At 34.6% G+C, this 18,060-nt stretch overlaps 3 protein-coding genes across 4 annotated transcripts; 1 reads left to right on the top strand and 2 right to left on the bottom strand.

The window, feature by feature from the left end:
• Positions 1-1,129: 1,129 nt before the first annotated feature.
• LOC108209904 (monocopper oxidase-like protein SKU5) lies at positions 1,130-5,487 on the top strand. The gene is made up of 9 exons (XM_017381111.2): positions 1,130-1,482; positions 1,813-1,922; positions 2,000-2,270; positions 2,371-2,509; positions 2,886-3,252; positions 3,417-3,782; positions 3,879-3,957; positions 4,812-5,011; positions 5,123-5,487. The coding sequence occupies exons 1-9, from the start codon at positions 1,345-1,347 to the stop codon at positions 5,223-5,225; spliced, it is 1,773 nt and encodes a 590-aa protein (XP_017236600.1). The 5' UTR covers positions 1,130-1,344; the 3' UTR covers positions 5,226-5,487.
• Positions 5,488-6,410: 923 nt separating this feature from the next.
• On the bottom strand, positions 6,411-9,543 carry LOC108208139 (protein YABBY 4). Its single transcript, XM_017378631.2, has 7 exons — positions 9,211-9,543; positions 8,921-9,091; positions 8,624-8,747; positions 7,868-7,916; positions 7,713-7,788; positions 7,223-7,321; positions 6,411-7,080 (listed from the first exon to the last, which is right to left on the bottom strand). Exons 1-7 carry the CDS (start codon positions 9,328-9,330, stop codon positions 7,024-7,026), a joined length of 696 nt encoding a protein of 231 aa, XP_017234120.1. The 5' UTR covers positions 9,331-9,543; the 3' UTR covers positions 6,411-7,023.
• Positions 9,544-13,011: 3,468 nt separating this feature from the next.
• On the bottom strand, positions 13,012-16,845 carry LOC108209024 (hsp70-Hsp90 organizing protein 3). 2 transcript variants are annotated; one of them, XM_017379707.2, is made up of 7 exons: positions 15,716-16,844; positions 14,794-15,082; positions 14,611-14,696; positions 14,284-14,507; positions 14,125-14,191; positions 13,429-13,488; positions 13,012-13,329 (listed from the first exon to the last, which is right to left on the bottom strand). In XM_017379707.2, exons 1-7 carry the CDS (start codon positions 16,628-16,630, stop codon positions 13,216-13,218), a joined length of 1,755 nt encoding a protein of 584 aa, XP_017235196.1. In that variant the 5' UTR covers positions 16,631-16,844; the 3' UTR covers positions 13,012-13,215. The 2 variants fall into 2 exon arrangements, 1 of the variants encoding a protein (XP_017235196.1); XR_010289315.1 differs by having other exon boundaries at positions 13,240-13,329; positions 13,429-14,024; positions 15,716-16,845.
• Positions 16,846-18,060: the final 1,215 nt, after the last annotated feature.

Here is an 18,060-nt window from a genome sequence, read left to right as displayed (position 1 = left end):
AAAGTTAGATGAAAAATGGGTAAAGTGGTTAAACCTATCAATATTTAATAATAGATTTGAGACAACGGAGGAAAGTAGTGAGTGTAATAGTAGTTTTTATTGTTAAATATGAGATAGTAGAGGAAGATAGTAGGTGTGATGATCAGAAAAACTTACTATTTATAATAACATAAAGAAATGAGAGGGACATCTCAAAATAATAATGGTAAAGAAATGAGAGGCACATAGAAGGATTTTATATTTCAAAAAACAAAAACATACTCTAAATTCAATTCCGTTTGCATTTTTTTTTTTTTAATGGAATTCCGTTTGCATTTCAATCACACGTATTCCTGTTGGCATTTCAATCACACGTAAAAGTGGGTCCAACTATGGTGCTGGCAGCTGGCAGTCATGTGGTTTCCAGGGAATCATCATATGTAGAGTGGTTATTTGCCTTCATTTTATATCTGTCATTTATCCTCACTCACACTATCTAAATACCAGTAGGTGAATCATTCATGGCTGTAATAATTAATACAGTATAACGCGAAAGGAGGACAGAATATAAGTATTGAACACTTGATACTCCAATGTGAATATAAACTTTTAAAATATATTTTAAATTATATACTTCATCCTATAATTTCAGTCTTCTTTTCAAAAATAAATTATACATAATTAGTTTAAGTTTTAAAAAATATGTCATCAAAAACTTTACAGAATCAGCTATAAGAATTTAATTTATTAATTAATAAAATTATAATCAAATATTTTTAATTATCAATCAAAAATAAAATAATTTAACTTATAAAAATCAAATAAAGACAAAAATAATGGAACAGAGCGAATATACTCGTGTATACATCTTTTGAATATTATCAAATTCAATAAAAACAAATATTGAGCCCTTTTTAGTAGATTTTGATTAAAATATTTTGATTAAAATCTTATTATAAAAAGACCCGAGACAGCGGTTTTCCTCCTCTTTGCTGGATTAAAGTATTTTGATTAAAATATTATTTTCTGAAAAAGTAAAAACAACACTCTTCCTGTCCTTCTGTAATCGCATGCTCTTAATGATGCCGCTGGTCCACACAGACAAAAAGTTTAAAATATTAAAAAAACCCTTTTTCTTTTCCTTTATCTCTTTTAACCTGCGTGCCTCACAAAAATTAAAAAAAAGAAACTGTTACAAATCCAAACAAACTGAGCTGTTCTGCCCCATCTCTCTCCTCAACTTTCCAGACACATATTCATCTCTCTCTCTCTCTCTCTCTGCTGAATGCTGATAATGTAAACACAAAAAAGCTACTACATTTTTGCTTATTTATCTTCCTCAACTGTCAAATTTAAACTACTTTCATGGCTTCTTTTACCTCTCTCTCACTTCTCCTCTGCATTTCTCTCTTCTTGAGCTACTCTCTTGCTGAAGATGATACTATTACTTACAATTTTGAGGTCTCTTACATAACTGCTTCTCCTCTTGGTGTTCCCCAACAGGTATATAATCACTTCTCTAAGTTTCTCTCTGTATGTACATTTGTGTATATGTTAATGTGTGTGTATATCTTGTACTTTGTTGAGTTGGGTCTGCTTAATTTTCAAGAAAATCAGATGGGTTAGTGTTAGATTCTTGAAATTGTTAGTCTTCAAGTTCAGATCTGTGAAATGTACTTAGATCTTTGTTAAAGGTGCTTACATGTTGAGTTGTTTGTGTTCAATGTACTGGGCTAGTGGGCTTTATGGCTATAACTAATTTTGAGTAGTTTTCACACTATATGTGATTTTATTTTGTGGATTCTTGTTGGAAGTTGATTTTTTGATTTGCAGGTGATTGCTATTAATGGCAAATTTCCAGGGCCTGTTATTAATGTTACTACAAACAACAATGTTGAAGTTAATGTTAGGAACAAGTTAGATGAGGAGCTACTAATGACTTGGTAACTATTATACCGAAAGTTTTTTGTAAGTGTTTGCCATAGTAAATAATTTAATTTGTGTTTGGATGGTGTGACAGGGATGGTGTTCAGCAGCGGCGAACATCTTGGCAAGATGGAGTGCTGGGCACTACCTGTCCAATTCCTCCAAAGTGGAATTGGACTTACAATTTTCAAGTGAAAGACCAGATTGGGAGTTTCTTTTACTTCCCTTCGCTCAATTTTCAAAGGGCGTCGGGCGGTTTTGGTGGCATTATAATTAATAACCGGGCTGTTATCCCAATCCCTTTTGCCACCCCACATGGAGATATTCCAATTATGATTGGTGATTGGTACACTAGCAACCACACGGTTAGTGGCTGGTGATTTGTCTATATCAGCTACTCAAACATGTGTGCTCGGTATAAAGAAGTTGTGATATGATTTATTCTTTGTTTTGTTTGGATTATAGGCACTGAGAAGGACTCTTAACGGTGGGAAAGATCTTGGCATGCCAGACGGTGTACTTATTAATGGAAAAGGACCCTATAGATATAATGATTCACTAGTGCCTGAGGATATTGACTATCTAACAATCGACGTTCACCCTGGTTAGTGGATACAGAAGTTATTATATGTTATTGCTGTTCTTGTTTATTCTGTTAAAGACCATACTTGTTTTAGAGATTTTGACATTGATGTTGTTAAATGAGACATTGAGACTAGTATGTTCATTTAACTTGGTTTGTAAAGCACCAGAGCTTGTTTAATTATTTTTTCCACCGGAGGTGTGAGGAAGATCCGTCATTTGAATTGGATAAAAAAAAAGAAAGTTATATTTGAGTTTTCTTCAGACTACATCTTATAAAAGCTTCAAAATACCATGGAAAAAGTCAAAACTTAGCCTTGACATATGTTTTTTGTTTGATATGAAAGTGCTTGTGTCAATCTTTTCTTATAAGCTAATAAGTATATGTTTTTGGGCAGGTAAAACTTATCGACTTCGTGTCAGCAATGTCGGGATATCAACTAGTTTGAACTTCAGAATTCAGGGCCATAACCTGTTATTAGCTGAAACTGAGGGATCATATACAGTACAACAGAATTACACTAGCTTAGATATTCATGTCGGACAAACATACTCTTTCTTGTTAACTACTGATCAGAATGCAAGTACTGATTATTACATAGTGGCAAGTGCAAGATTCGTAAATGAATCCGTTTGGAGAAGAGTTACTGGTGTTGGCATTTTACGCTATTCAAATTCGAAAGGAAAGGCATCTGGGCCCCTCCCGGAAGCTCCACAGGATCAGTTTGATAAAACATTCTCGATGAACCAAGCTAGGTCCATCAGGTTCGTTCGAGGCTCCTAAATGATTTATCACATGAAACTATATCTTGTTTCTATGTACTTCATTTGTCAAACATGTTAACAAATTCAAGAAATTTTTTAGCCACTTTTTAGTGGTAACGAATCTTCCCAAATTAATTAGCCCATTTTGTCACATGCATATATAGGTGGAATGTGTCTGCCAGTGGTGCTCGTCCAAACCCACAAGGTTCATTCAGATATGGCTCGATCAGTGTGACAGACGTCTACGTACTGAAAAATAAGCCACCTGTGACCATTGATGGAAAACGACGTACAACACTCAATGGACTCTCATTTGAAAATCCTCATACACCAATCAGACTTGCTGACCGATACAAAGTGAAGAATGTTTACACGGCTGATTTTCCCACTGGGCCAATTACAGGACCACCGAAGATGGAAACAAAGATTATTAATGGCACATTTAGAGGTTTTATGGAAATAATTTTTCAGAACAATGATACTAAGATGCAAACTTACCACATGGATGGATATGCCTTTTTTGTGGTTGGGTAGGCCCTGCTTCTTAGTAGCAACATCTGTCTGCTTATTTTTGCCCTGATTCTTCGCTAGTAGTCATAACATATCAATTGATTACTCAAATGCAGGATGGATTACGGTGAGTGGTCAAATAGCAGTAGGGGAACATATAATAAGTGGGATGGAATTGCTCGCTCAACGACACAGGTACCTTTTGTAAATTTTTGCCATTATTGTGATAGGCTTTGAGAATGCCTACGTAAGTACGTATCAATGCTTATATTTCTTTTCTAGCTTGTTAAGCTTATTAAGTTGACTAAGTTCATTGATTTGAATAATTTAGGCAATTGTAGCAAATGTTGGATATGGACATCGTGTACAATGCTGACCGGCATGCTGCAATATTTTAGCAGCATTTTTCTTATTGTTTAGATCTAGACAGCCTTAAATATCCACTGTCGTCATATTCAGATATTATCGATTTCATCAAATATATCATAAATCTCAAATATATGACCTGTAAAGTGTTAACAAACAAGTATGACCTGCATTGGCATCCTAACAAGGTGATTAGACATACACTTGTTGCAACAAGAATTTTTTTTTTTCCTGCATCTTTATTAACTAAGATTTAGTTGTCAATGTCATAGTCTGTATCTAGAAACTAGCTCCTATGCCTAATAATCATTGTCAAAATTATTGACTCTGCTGCTTGCTTGATATGCCCTGGGTCTTTCCTTAGTGACAAATAAAACACAAAGTTTCCATCAGAATATATATATTTTTAAAATTTTCATTGCCTTGCTTTGCACCCATATAGGAGCAAGTTATTTTTCTTTCAAGTGTTGCAGTCTTGGTGTAATTAAGTACCTCCGAAACATTTCGAGTAAAAAGAGTAGAAATTTCTGAACATGATACTAATCCATGTCACTAGCTTAGGGTCAATGTGACGTAGAGTTGAATGAGTTGTTTTACTCCTTTCTAATAAATTTCTGTTGTGAACATTGTTGGTACTATGTATATATATGCTATTAGATCTATTTTTTCTTGTGATATGATAGGTTTTTCCTGGCGCATGGACAGCTGTTTTAGTCTCACTTGACAATGTTGGAATTTGGAATTTAAGAGCAGAGAACCTGGATACATGGTATCTAGGCCAAGAAACGTATGTAAAGGTTGTCAATCCGGAACCTACTAACAAAACAGAGTTGCCCATCCCAGAGAATGCCCTATTTTGTGGTGCTCTTAGCAAACGACAAAAGTATGTTATATGTACTTCAGGAAACTTTATTCTTTACGTTCCTTTCAAATGTCCTTTTGATATAGTTTTAGAGATTAGCATTAATTTTTGCACTACCACTTGATTTTTCAGGCCACAAGACATTTCTTCTGCAACATCAGTCACAAGCACCGAGTCAAAGATTCTGATCACTCTGCTGCTGTTGATATGCACATTTGTATCCATGTTCCAGTAAGCATTTTCGTGCATTATGCAAATTTTAAGTAGCCGCGGGAGCATCACTTGCTTATTTTGTACTTGTGAGTGTCATTTAGGTTTTCAAACTTCTGGCTTGTTGATAGCAAACTTAAATTAGTTCTTTTTTGTTCCCATGCACTAACAGCTCCCGGGAATCTGTCTATTTATTTGGATGATCATTCTTTTGTTGCCCTATTTATTTATTTATTCTTGTAATGGCTATTCACCAAATATTTATTACAATTTCAAATTGTGTATCATTGTATGATCCTCATCCTCAGTGGCGGAGCCACGCTAGGGCCCAGGGGGACACGTGCCCCCGTGGCATTGGAGAAACTAGTGTGGGTCCTACAAATATTATCACAATCATACTCGAGACTGACCTGTAATTACTTGCCTATTTGCCAATTCTCAAAACAATGACAAAGTCAGCCAGTGTACTATTTTTTATTGAAATTAATTAGACTGGAAACTAACACCAGTACTTCAATACCAATACAATCATACATGCATAGAACTTAAAATAGTCCACCAGGTCTGCAAATAAAACCTGTATACATTGTTGTGGAGAAATTTAATTGTATCCCTCTTATACTTGCTGCAACATTTTCAAAACATGAAATCCTGTTACAAAATGTTACCCAGCAATTACATAGTATTATTTCCTATTTCATCATAGTTCATGAAGTGCCCCCCTAAGTTTTTGACTCTGGCTCCGCCACTGCTCATCCTCATTACATCTACATCTTTCTTCGAAGTCATTACAACTACTCGATGTTTATATATATATTTGATTTCGAGAGTCTTGTCATTCACTTTATACAGAAGCTGTTGTGTTGCACAGCTGCTGCAGTTTCTTAACTTCTAAATTTATATTATGTGACCATATATAATTTATGTAAGATCACGGCCTTAGCTGAAAACAGAATGATGCGGAATTAGACTAGACACCGGTTAAACAATAATGATGCGGAAATTGAAATTTAAAGCTTTTCCAAGTTTCTTTTCCCGGAAATTGCTTGATAGCTATGAGCCTATCGTGTAAGATGTTGGATTGTTTATAAATTATATATGGCCAAGTTATAGACAAAAAATTGCAATAATAATTAAAATTTGTATGAAAGATGAATAAACAAAAAAGTTATTGACAGAAGTGCATAATTGATCGGAATTAATTCTTAAAATTGTTCACTGAGACATCAAAGCTAACAACATTCTTAACCCAAAAATCTGGGACTTTGGTTGGGCCAAGCTTGACGAGAAGGAGAAAACTCACTATGCACGCACTAAAACAACTCCTAGGCCGAATATAATATCTGAATATTTGTAAAATTAGGCCTCATTTTGATATTCGCCTAAAACCACAAAACTTCTTGAGCCCGCCCTGTGTAGTGAGCATGCTTAATGGTAATATGGGTATTTGAAAGATAAATGACAATATGCATGGGGATGATTTTTCCAAGATCCAAGGGATCAGAGACAAGTATAGTCATGCCAAAGACGGAAGCTCAAGAACTTAATCAGCAACCTTTGGTCGACCTCAGCTCTGAAAAATAGTTAAAATAACAAGAGAAGTAATTAATATGCAAAGAAATTTTAGACGTGCATTTAGCGCTAGCTCTTCAAAATATAAGTGAAAAATACTACCGCTAGTATACACTTAATACAAAGCATCTAATTAAGATTTTAGCAAATTTTGAACTTTTTCACTTCTGCATAATTCTGAAACTCAACAACTGAAATTGAAACTTGACAGCTTCATTGTTGTCGACTAGTAATAAGGAGAGACACCGATGCTATATAGCTGGTGTTGGGAAGCAATCCTTTGCAAGAGTAGTATCATCTGCATTACCCTACATTATACAAATCCACAAGTCATTCATATATATATATATATTAACCGCGGATCAAAATAACTAATTAAGGATCATATTCTAAATCATGTTTAGTTACATGGACTTAGCAGCAATCCATCGAGAATTCGTATATATGTACCTGCTGACGCACGGTTGAGGTCGCTGTAGTCTTCTTGAAAGTAGCCTGATCAGAATGCATGAGGTTGATACCGAATTGAATGTGTGGAAAGTGTGCCCACTGCATCCAGACATATAACAGTAAAACTAAAACCCCAAAATTTTGACAAGTGTATATTAGCTAATTATACATGTAGGAAAATATTGAAATATAACATAAGATCTATTTGAAACTTTTTTCTAACACTTTAAGGCGTACGTGATCCCCTCTTCAACCCAAAAAAAGGGATTTCAAGCGAGGGAGAGTGTTGAAATATAACATAATCAATCTGGAACCTTCCTCCAACACTTGTTTTTGTTGAAATATAAGTATAAGATCCATAAAAAACCTTCCTCTGACACCTTAAGGTTTTAGATGGAATGGTTCTCTACATGATATCAGGTATCAGAGCTACAGTTTTTAGTTTTAGATGGCCCAGTTCTCAAAAAAAAAATCTAATCAAGTGACTTACATTCTTGGCAGCAGTACTGAAAGCTTCTCGGTGGCTGATATCCGGATTTCCAGCTTTGATGCGTTGGATTTCATCCCTGCACATACAGCTATATAAGAGCGAACTTGCAGGAAACTATATATACATTAATATTGGTAAGAGCTTGGCCAACTGACTTGATGAATCTGTTGTAGGCCGAGGGAACTCGTTGTCTCTTCTCCGGAGCTGAATCAAATAGATCAACATCAGTAGATCCACTAGACATATATCTTTAAGTAGTGTAATTAACTGCAACATACTCAACTTCACTAGCTAATTAAGGTTTACAGCTGGTTCAAGACAGCTACATAAATTTAAGTCAGCAATTAAGCAGAGCAATATCTAGGGTTTCATCAAGTGCACGTACATGCACATATATATATAAAAGTGGACGGTTGATTAAGAATGTAAGTACGTGATTTGATGTGATGGTGAACTCATATGCATCCATTATACAATATAATAATATATTTATAGAACAATTCATGAAAGTACAATAAAGTCGGAAATTGGAAGCACGCTCTAAAATGTCTTTAATTGCTCAAAAAAGATTAGCTACCATTCTTCTTCTTTCTGGTCTTGCTTAGCTAAGCTGAATGTGTACTAATTAGTTTACTACTCCTTGTTTCTCATTTTATTGTTTTCTCGACTTCTTTTACATATATCTTATGATGTTAAAAATCGGATGAACATAAACAATTATTTTTAATAAATTTTATATCAAATAAAAGTTTAAATCTAAACTTTAATTTAATATAAGAACCGTGCAACTATTATTTTCTTACATCTCTATATACATGTCAAAAAGTAAAAACATCAGTTAAAGAGAGAAGATGTATGTCTTTTGAGGCTGATGACAGTTAATTAACTACGAAAGGATATAATGAACTCACGTCTGTTAATGGCTGGAGGTCTTGGATGCTCGTCAAATCCTAATCCAATTCCAGATGACGGAGAAAAGTCACTGATCGCCAGCTGATTGCTAACAAGGTCTGGAGCCGTGTTCCTAATCTCGTCCTGCAAACGTACATAAAATCATCATATATACCCTAGGTATAGAAAATCAGAAACAATTCATTTTTCATGTTATAAGTACTTGCAAATTTTCTACATTAAATAATTATCATAAGGCCATATAATATTTAAATTTCTCGACAGATACTTTGTGTGTGTGTGTGTGTAAACTGTACCAGGAAATTGTGATGAGTGGAAGGAGGAAAGAAGAAAGAATGAGGAAACTGAAGCTGATCAGGTGCTGCAGCTGGTAGCAGCAGCCCTCGCATATTAGCTGGGAGGAGATTGCTGCAGTGGCCGCATCGTACTGTCACCGTCTTAAACAAGCTTGAACACGGAACACTCACCTACAATTACGACCTCAAAAAAAATTAAATTTTAATCAATGCTCAAATTTAAAGCTGATTAAAATGTAGAAATGTGGAAATTGATTAGAGAGACTGGACGTAAAAATGTGCATATGTACCGCGAGGACGGTGTCACAGATGTTGCAGTGGACATAGCAGAGCTGCTCGGAAGAGGAAGAGGGGAGGTGGTGGTTTAGTGATGAGGGTACACTAGGAGAATTGGAGTTGGGAGAAAACATGATTTTTTTTGAACTTATTAGCTGCGTTCTGATGTGGTGGTAGCACTTGAAGCTCTGAGATTGATTTTTATGTGATTGAATGATAGGTACATATGATTTGACAGTTCATCGAACACCAACTTTTGGATGTACTTCACTAAGCTACTTTTCTTGTTTATTCACATTTTTTTGGTATTTATTTTGTAAGTTAAAATTATGTTTATTGTGTTATGTATGTGAGAGAGGGAAAAGAGACCTTTGCATGGGTTTAAACTTTAAATTTCCAAAACTCAGAATTCAGAATGATGGAGCTCTGCCAGAATCATTTCTTGCATCTTTTAGTTGATGCTTGGCAATTAGCGGTTACTGAATTAGAATGACGAACCGTTTTGACTAGCGGATTGAGTTACTTCTTTTATTTAATTGATTTTGTTAGTTATTTTGAATGAATTTTTTTGATAAAAACTGTATGTATTTTTATCAATACAGGTTAATACTGAAAAGTCTCTTCCAACCACTATTTCAAAACTTAATTCAGTTCGATTCTCTGCCTTCTTTTCAAACCACAATCTTCCAAACATGAACTATATATATCAAGTATTTTACATAACTAAATTAATACTTTTTTCTAATTGCAAGAAACAAAATAGAGAGTTTTCTGTGAATTGGTAAGAGAATTGCATAGCTATAATGATTTGACTACTCATTATCGATCTCCCGTCTTTATAACATATAGCAGATACGGTTTATAAGTCAGTGCCCAGTAAAACATCTCAGTTTCGCAGAATGATTCCTCGTGCTTACCACCTTCGTCTTTTTGCAGATAGTTTTCTCTAACTTTTTCGTACGCATAGGAACATATTTCTCTATGTTATGTATAATCCAGTTCCACCGCACATTTTCACTCTCCGTGCCCTCGGAGAGTACCTGATAACTTAACATGATATCAAGAGAGGTCGGATATAAATAAGTTAAACAAACACCATCTATCTTTTTAAAGCAAATTTGCTTTAAGGCTACCGTGCGAAGACCACTTCTTGACTGATGTATTAATTTTTCACCTATACAGTACTCATTGAATTGAATCACATAGAGGGCTTTTGAGCAGTGGGGGAACTGTGCAAGTCTTGTGAAAATAGTATGCTGTGTTTCCAAAATAGAAAAAGGTGACAATAGTTTGTTTGCCTTTAACAGACCATCAAAATGGCAATTTTTACATCTTAAAAGATACCTCAACTTTCATGTCATGGAGCAAAAGTGAATCGAGAGCAGACATATTTGACCTAGACCTAGACAGCGGACCAAGTATTATCAATTTATCATACCGAGTTCAACTTTTCAAATTATAATGCAACTTTTCCCAAGATGTCTATGTAGTGATATGTTTGGTCGGAAAAATATATAATTCGAAAAAAATCCAATTTGGATCACTGACTAATAATCTAATATTACTGTAATTAAGGGGATCCAGGTATACAGTGCATGTACGTTGAGTTCACAGCACATCTAAGGAGTGATCAGAGAGATTAAGGCTGCTGTGTGCTGCAACATAGTGAACAGTGTTTTCATACGGACGAAACTTTAAAGTTGCGACTAGGACAAAACTGCAGTGCCCACGCTCACATGGGGATAGGGTTTTGTAGTAACTTTAACCACTTATTCTCATCCCTCTCGCCAAAAGATTGCCATTCAACGGACCAGCGAAAATTCACTGTCAACTCATTCGTACTACTTGTAAAAGTGCCGGGGTTAGATTTTGTTTATTTTAATATTTTCGATTCGATGATAAATTGAGGGCAGCAATAATGTTTCTAGTGTTCTCTATTTGCCCTAGTTTTCCTGTTTAATATCTCAGAGGCAGACAGGGATGCGCATACTGTTAAAATTGAGCGTTTACGTTTGGGAAATAGGGTTTTATAACCTGGCCATGCGTTATTATTAACGGTTTGTCTAGTGTGTGCCCATGGGCACATGCTAAGCGCGGAAATTTTTGTATTTGAGAGATTTTGATTGGTGTGGTTGGTGTATTTGCAGGGGGGTCCACCATTATCAAGAGAGAGGAGCCAATCAAAATCTTCCAAACACAAAATTTTCCGCGCTTAGCATGTGCCCATGGGCACACCATAGAAAAACCGTATTATTAATTATTCTCTACGTTTTCAAATATTGTTTTCACACGTGTTTAATTGTATTGAACATATATTTTAAACTAGTACTCTTAATCTTTTTTTCCGAATAAAAATATCAATCATATATTTTAGTTCACAAAAAAGTTTTAGAATTATCAATTTTGAACTATAGGATGCACTTAATATATGTGTCAAAAAAACAGACGTCAAATATTTAAAAACAGAAAAAATAGTTTATAAGCCACATTTCTCAGCAGTATTTTAATGTTTTTCTAAAATAAATTCGCAAATATATGAATATTATATGATACTATACTATATATAAACTATATATTGATTAATCAGAACTAATCAGAATAATATATTACAAAATCTTATTATATGAATAAATCATATAATTCACTGTATTTGTGTTTTTAGTGAATAATCATATTTTTATGTAATATAACATGAACTTTGAAAATGGAATTGAATTGGAATAATCCAAACTCATAAAAAATATTCTAGAACTGAAATTTAAAATAAAGTATTAAATATTATTACAACTTAAGTATTAAAAATTAAAAATAAGAAGAGGTTCATGAATTAACTATAAATAAATACTCTATAAGTAAATCTTAAGATATGCGAGCAACGACAACTAATTTTCTGCAGATGCTTCTGAGAAGATCCAAGCGATCAGCTTACCTTTTCAGTGATCCCATTTGCAATGTCAGAAGAGAGATCCTTTGCAGACATAATTATACAAGGGAGCAGTAGAGTGTAACGGAAAAAATTATCGCGAAATTCTACGTAGTAGGAAGAAGGAATTTGAACAATTTAACAATCAACATAATTTGAAATTTCGTCACACTTATATATTGATTTCTTTTACCAAATATTTTACATATAAACATGTTGTTCACAATATATTGTTTATTAACTAATGTTAATAGCGATAATGAATTAAAGTTCAAATGAGAACCGAATTTATTCATTTTGAAGAAATTTCTCTAAAAAAAGTCCAACTCACCTTAGGCAGCTAGGCCCGACCTAATAATAAAAACGAAAAAGAGTATGTGACCTTTCAACAGTATACTAGCCCAGCCCAGTCCATTTGATAACACATTCACGTTGCTATGAGATATGAACTTATTTGAGAATTAGCGTTGCTATGAGTTATGACCTTTGAGAATTAGCGGTTAGCGGATTAAATTAGATGTTTTGACTAGCTGATTCAAATAAATGTTTTGACTAGCTGATTAAATTAGTGCTTTCTTGTAAAACTGTTTGGTAAATAGCTGTTTGATGAGTTTTTTTTGACACATACCAAACTGCTAACCCAAAAAGCTCCTCAAACTAGCTTTTTGAAAATTAACTTTTTGAGTTCAAACATCTGTTTCAATCCGCTAACTACCAAACACTAACATTAGCGGATTGAAATGGTCAAACCTCTAAACCACCCCAAACCTCTAACTTCCAAACACCCCCTATATAATCCAATAAAAAAACATGTTGAAAAGTCCAATAAAAAAACATGTTGAAAAGCATGTGTAACATAAACTAATAAAATAAATTTAACTGGAGACAAGACTAAAAACAAGCTGAGAAAACAGATTAAATATAAGTCTCTTAGGACACTGTCTGAATTACAGCGCAAGACAGAAACTCTCAAGTCCAAACACAAGCCAACAAGAAGCTCATGCCGCCACGAGGCAAAAGCTAAAAAAACTACATTTCAACTTGTTCCACAAGAAGTCAAGAAAAAAATCCTCAAATCTCTTTGACTAATGTGTATCTACCTGATCTGCACAATTCCTGAACTTATCAACTTCTGAATCTTGTTCATCACAAGTGGATTCTTCATGTGCTCCTGTGATGCTTTGGGATTCTCTTGCAAGTCTGTCAATACCTGTCAAGAAAACATTCATTATGCAAACTGAAGAATGAAAATAAACAGAACCCAAATGGGTTCAACTAACAATACTCTTCAATCCTCATTATATCTTACCTGTCCCATAACTGGGTCTTGGAGAATGTTTTGAATCTCTGGGTCTTGCATTGCCTTGGCCTGCACAAATTTTTAAAGGGTTAATAATCAAGTGAGTCACTAGAGTGGGCTCAAAATATCAAGTTGGTCACTGAACTCAAAACAGTGTCAAATTGATCACTCAAGTCAAGTTATATGTATCTGTAAATATAAGTTGAAGGGGTAAATATATTATTTATAGAGGTTTACATATTATTTTTGAATGTTACCAGAACTAAATATAAGATCATGACTTCTGATATTTATGGTAATATATTCAGATTTATCAAGTTTATTTATTATATATTTATAATTAAAATAAAGAAAATAACTATATAATAAAAAATAAATAGTAAATAAACTTGATAAAATCTAAATATATTTTCATAAATACGAGAAGTCATAATCTTGTATTTAGTTGTGGTAACATTCAAAAATAATATTTAAACCTCTATAAATAATATCTTTACTCTTTGAATTCATATTTACAGATACATATAACTAACTTGAGTGACCAATTTGAGACCGTTTTGAGTTCGGTGACCAACTTGATATATCAAGCCCAATTTGGTGACTCACTTGATTATTAACCCAATTTTTAAATATTGACATGAGATTCCTAATTTATAAAAAACAGACATGCACAATCTGTGTAACATAACAAAATTAGGCATATACCTGCCGCTCCTTCAATTCCTCAGGAGTTAAATCACCGCGGCTGGCCTTATTAATTTGAGCGACACACCTGGGAAACAATTGATGCAGCAATCAGTAAATGTTCAATACAGTTAAAAAATGATGATGCACTTTCATCAATAGCCAAATACGATAATATACCTCTTAACACCATCCAACAATTCTTGGTTGTGTGGATCGTGTTTCAACCCTGCTTGATATGTTTCCAAAGCTTTATCATAATCTTTCATGAGAAACTGTGCAGCACCTTTTCTGGTATATCCCTTGGCAAATGTGGGATCAAGCTCAATACACTTTTCTGCATCCTTCAATCCCTCAGGCAGTGCGCCAAGTTTTGTATAGCAAGCTGCTCTGTTACTGTAAGCCTGCACAAATCAGTAACATGTTGGGGTCAAACATACATCAAAATTATTTCACATACTCCATAACTCATGAACAAGAGTAATAATGGAATTCGTTATGACAAACCTTGTGATCCTTTGGATTTCTTCTCAGTGATTCTGTGTACTGCTTAATTGCTTCAGGATACTTCTGCTGTTTGAAAAATTCGTTGCCTGGTAAAACATGTAATCCGTTAACCACATGCAACAGATCATAATTAAAAGTAGTATACTGTGAGTAACCCCACGGTAAACAGAAATATAATAGTACCTTTCTCACGCTCCTCGTCTGCTATTTTCGGATCAAAGTACTCCTGTTGCTCTAGATCTTTCTTTGCTTTCTCAGCATCATTAAGTTTTTTTAGAGTATCTGGGTTACGATGCTCTGTCAAAGCTTTCTGAAATGTCTCAATAGCAGGTTCGTAGTCCTTGGAGCATTTAGCCATTTTCACCAAGGCAGTTCCTTTCCTTGTCAAAGCCTTTGCAACCATCTTGAAGTCTGATCTGAGTTCTCTTCCCCTTTCAACAGCAGTGTCACAATCTTTAATGCACTCCTCAAACTGGTGGCATTAGTTACCAACTAGTTAGATACAGATCTTAATTGTAAAGTGAAATATATGCTCTAATATCAGCACATAAATGAATATGTCATATTGAAAAATAAGATATATAGCATATAAATATATATATAATATAATAGTAGACAATAATCAAACAAAAATAAAATGCACAACTTAATCATATATATAAGACAAAAGAATTGGATCCAAAATTTTCATTATGTAGTAAAGCGATCAAAAGCATCAACTTCTTTTGCAAATGACCTACTCATATGTTATGTCGTAATCTAGCTACAAAGAAAAACTTGTATATCAGGATGGTCCCTGTAAAAGTCATGCTAAATTATAATTCTTCCCCAACATTCCTAACCTTTTAAAATTCAGCTACTTTTACCATTATCCTAAATTACACCTCTGCATACATGAACACAACAGAAGAGAAAATAATCCTACGCTAAAGACAACAGGCATCACAATCGCAAAATAAACATCAAATTAACCTGTGGAACTTATATTAACTTGAATTATCTCAATATCAAGTAAAGGATAGCACCAAAACACATTCAACAAAAACATGCTGTACAATTTTTAATACATAATGTATAAATAAAGATTGAAGCATTAGCAACATACCTTCCCCATCTCCAGATAAACCGCAGCCCTATTAGTAACAAACGAAATATCCTCATCATCCAACTCAATCGCCTCACTATAACACCTAATCGCCGTCTCGAAATCCTTCTTCTTATACGCCACATTACCCTCCTCTTTCGCCTTCCGCGCCTTCTCCTTCCTCTCCTTTTTCTCCCTCTCCTCCTCTGAAACCTCCACCTCCTCCTGCATTGGCTCCGCCTCGCGCTTCTTCTCCTTCACATTCACCGGTTCCTCCTCCGCAGGCCTCTTCCTCTCCGAGGATACGTCATACATCTCTACACCCTTATCATCACTTCCTCGTGTCGAAAGCTTGATATTAAGCAAAACTCCTAGCGCTTGCATAACCCTGGGATCCTTCAAGTACAAATTCAAATTGCTCGGGTTCTTCTGAAGCTCTTTCATCATGTTCACGAAATCAGGCTGCTGGAGGAACGCTCTCGTCGTCGGATCCGCCGTCAATTTCGCCCACATCTCCGGCCCGAACGCGTCCCCGAACGGACTCGCCCCGGGCCGGGTCGGATTGCCAAAACCGGGTCGGGTCCTAACCCGGGTCTCCGCGTCGGATAACCCGGATTTCAAAGCCTCATTATTCGGATCCAATTCAAGACCTTTCTTGTACGCCTCGATAGCTTCGACATAATTGTGGAGTCCGAGATGAGCCGAGCCGAGCCGAGAGTATCCCTTAGCCCAGTCCGGTTTGATCTCCACCGTTTTTTTCGCATCCACTAAAGCTTCGGAGAAATTGTTAATCGAAGCGTAAGCAGCCGATCGGTTGGAGTAGAGAACATGATTGGCCGGAGACAAGGTGATCGCGTCGGAGAAGTGCTTGATCGCGTCAGAATAGTTGCCGGCGGCGAAAGCGGCGTTGCCTTTGGCTTTAGCTTCATCAGCCATCGATGATTAATCAGTAAAATTGTTGCCGAGCGTGGTTTATTATTTGGATTTTAATTGATTTCGTGGGGAAGATGAAGATAAGTGTTTTTATAGTGAGGGACTGAGGGGCTAGAGGGTTTTATTTCTGGAATGTTCTAGTTGTGTTTAGATTTTGGAATTAGAATTCAAATTGGAAAAGGTAAAACTACTAAACAAAGAGAATAGAGAGAAGAATGTTCTAGGGAGAGAAAGCACAGTGATAAGTTTGTAAGGTTATTTATATACAAAAATTATATTGATATAATATTAAAATTAAATTTTCTAACGATGAATGCGCTTAATAATGAAAATATTAATATGAAGAAATAACAAATCTATATGTAGTTGAAATTATAAGAAAATTATAAATTGTGATAATAGTAAAATTTAGTTTTAAATTCAACAGGAATTCATATGTAGTATTATATCAATAAGATATAAGTATTGATCTCATATAAAATATATTAAAATTTACATGATTGGATTACTTAAATAGTATCGAAATTTGGAAATAAGATGGATTTATTGGTAAGTATTGTGGAAGCTCTCGTTCGATTAATAATCAACAAATTTTGTATATTGAATTCTTTATGTTTAGATATTATTTTATATTATAAAATTTTAATCTAATTTTTAATGTAATAATGAAAAAAAATCGGCGTTAAGATCATTAACAAAAAACCATGGTTAAGAGAAATATATTGGATTAGCTTCTTTTCTGAAAAAAATAAAAATGTTCGCTTAAATTTTGTAAAATAGGTTCTCTATGCTAAAATTTAAGTGGGCAAATCCTGACAAGAGAAAATTTTAGGCGGGAAATATGGAAGATGCATCTCGCATATAATCAACTTTTATCACTTACGTGTTTAAAAAAAAAAAAAAACTTTTATCACTTACGAGTTGCAATTTCATGTCCTATTTGCTTACTACAAACACCTTTGCATGTTACAATTCCAAGTCAGTTCTCATATTCTCAGAAGAGTGCAAAGGTTTCATAAAGAAAAAGTATTGCACTGCTATCTAAACCAGTCTTTTTAAACCTATGGGGTGATCGTATTGTAGAAAAAGGTCGAGCTATTTGGATGTTTTATCGAGCCGAGCTCGAGCTCTATTATTTTTTAATTTTTTTATTATAAATATATTTTTACAAATATATTTAATATTTTATTTATAATTTATATATTTAATCGAATCGAACTCAAGTCGAACCGATCATATTTCGAATTTTTGTCAATATTTGATGACTCGATTCGAGCTTTCGAGCCGAATTCGAGCCTACCAAACTATTTAGGAGTCGAGTTTCGAACTTGAAATTAAAGGCTCGGTCGAACTTGAATTCGAGCTCGAGCTCCGAACTTTTCAGTCGAACTCGAGCCGAGCCTAACAGTGTTCGACTTGGCTCGGCTCGATTA

Source organism: Daucus carota, chromosome 2 (assembly GCF_001625215.2).
Source record: "Daucus carota subsp. sativus chromosome 2, DH1 v3.0, whole genome shotgun sequence".
Lineage (NCBI taxonomy): Eukaryota > Viridiplantae > Streptophyta > Magnoliopsida > Apiales > Apiaceae > Daucus > Daucus carota.
Note: the sequence above shows the minus strand (reverse complement) of the source record. Positions and strands in the feature narration are given on the sequence as shown.